This window comes from Branchiostoma belcheri, unplaced genomic scaffold, assembly GCF_001625305.1.
Source record: "Branchiostoma belcheri isolate BF01 breed outbred unplaced genomic scaffold, Haploidv18h27 scaffold58, whole genome shotgun sequence".
NCBI lineage: Eukaryota > Metazoa > Chordata > Leptocardii > Amphioxiformes > Branchiostomatidae > Branchiostoma > Branchiostoma belcheri.
In genome coordinates, this window is record NW_017804220.1 from 971,605 (window position 1) to 973,002 (window position 1,398).

At 37.7% G+C, this 1,398-nt stretch overlaps 1 protein-coding gene across 1 annotated transcript in view; it reads right to left on the reverse strand.

Annotated features, from left to right (window-relative positions):
- Window positions 1–25: 25 nt before the first annotated feature.
- The window catches only part of LOC109481838 (cytochrome P450 2D15-like), a 5,652-nt gene continuing 4,279 nt past the window's right edge, over window positions 26–1,398 (reverse strand). The window contains exon 8 of the mRNA XM_019784459.1: window positions 26–894. Coding sequence (XP_019640018.1) covers window positions 713–894 — 182 coding nt within the window. The 3' untranslated portion in view covers window positions 26–712. The remainder of the gene's footprint in view (window positions 895–1,398) is intronic.

Genomic DNA, 1,398 nt, shown 5'->3' on the forward strand with positions numbered 1-1,398 from the left:
CTAGCGACGAGAGAGAGAGAGAGAGAGACTGGTTTATTTGTGCCTTACACAAAGTACACATAAAAGCCTGTAAGCAGCCATATTTGGCTGAATTGGAAAGGCTTTAAAATACAACACAAAATGCGCTTATAGATTAGCTATTTGTTAAAAATTCTTTACAATTGATAAAAACCTACTCGTTACATATCTAGCTTACATTAAGATTTACCACACGTTAAAATACAATAATGTAATATAAAAACAGTAGATTGAATGTTTCTTTCGGTTAAAATTACAGAAATAATGCAAAGTTATAAAATGCAGGTTTGTATATGTGAAACTGATGTACGTGAATCATTTTTCACCATTCAAAAGCTTAACACAGTACGGCAGAGTAGTGTTCAAGAAACGGGACGTTCTGCACCTAAACTGGCTTATGTCGAGCGAATTTCTGAGATTTCTGCCATGTACATCAACCCGGCGTGAGGGTAGCCAAGAGACAAAGTCTGACTTAACTAATGATTTAGTAAACTATAGTTGGTGTACATGCTACCCAGAATGATTAAACAAAGGGAACCCAGTGTTGTAGCTGTGAACACGTAATAAGGTATACATTATCTCCCATCCACCTATACATTGCATAACTATTATCATCCTATGCCTGCTCCACGTTTCTGTCGTATTAGATGATATACTACGAGAAGTTATTAGTACGACTTAGTTAGTGCCCTGCTCAAACTCGAGGGATTGCACAGATTTCGAATGGCTTCGGAGAAAACACGAACCCGAAAATGCCCTCAGTGTCCGGTGGTGGAGCGCCCTCTGGCAGCTTGAACGTGAACCGCTGCAAGAGGGAAGTGAAGAAGAGAAACAAATCGAACTTGGCCAGCTGTTCTGCGAGGCACCTTCGGGGACCTGGTGCGAAAGAAAATGACAAGCATGTGTCTGTGATCTGTGTTATACATAAAAATTGTAAAAAAAAACAAAAAACAAAAACATAATTTGCCAAAAAAGGTAGAAGGCAACAAAACGTTGGATTATACTATGTGGAGGGCTCCAGTTAGGCCATGTTGATTTGATTATATGGATGACATCCGCGCGCGCATGAATTTTCAACCGTTTCCAAAAAAAAAAAGTTTTCAACCATACTGTAAATCGTGCAAAATGAGCAAAAATATACCATAAGTTACAAAAAAATTATTAAAAACTATACCAATATCGTAGAATGCCAAAATCAAACGAAAAAAGACGAAATTGTAAAGAAATGAATTTGAAGACTAGATTATTCGCCAAACCATATTCTGTGCCATTTGCTCAACTCTCATGACCACGTAGATTTCATAATGAAAATAACTTTTTTTTTTGCAAAACTTTTTTTTTATTCGCACGCGCGCATCAGTTTTGGGGCTCCCGGAGGAT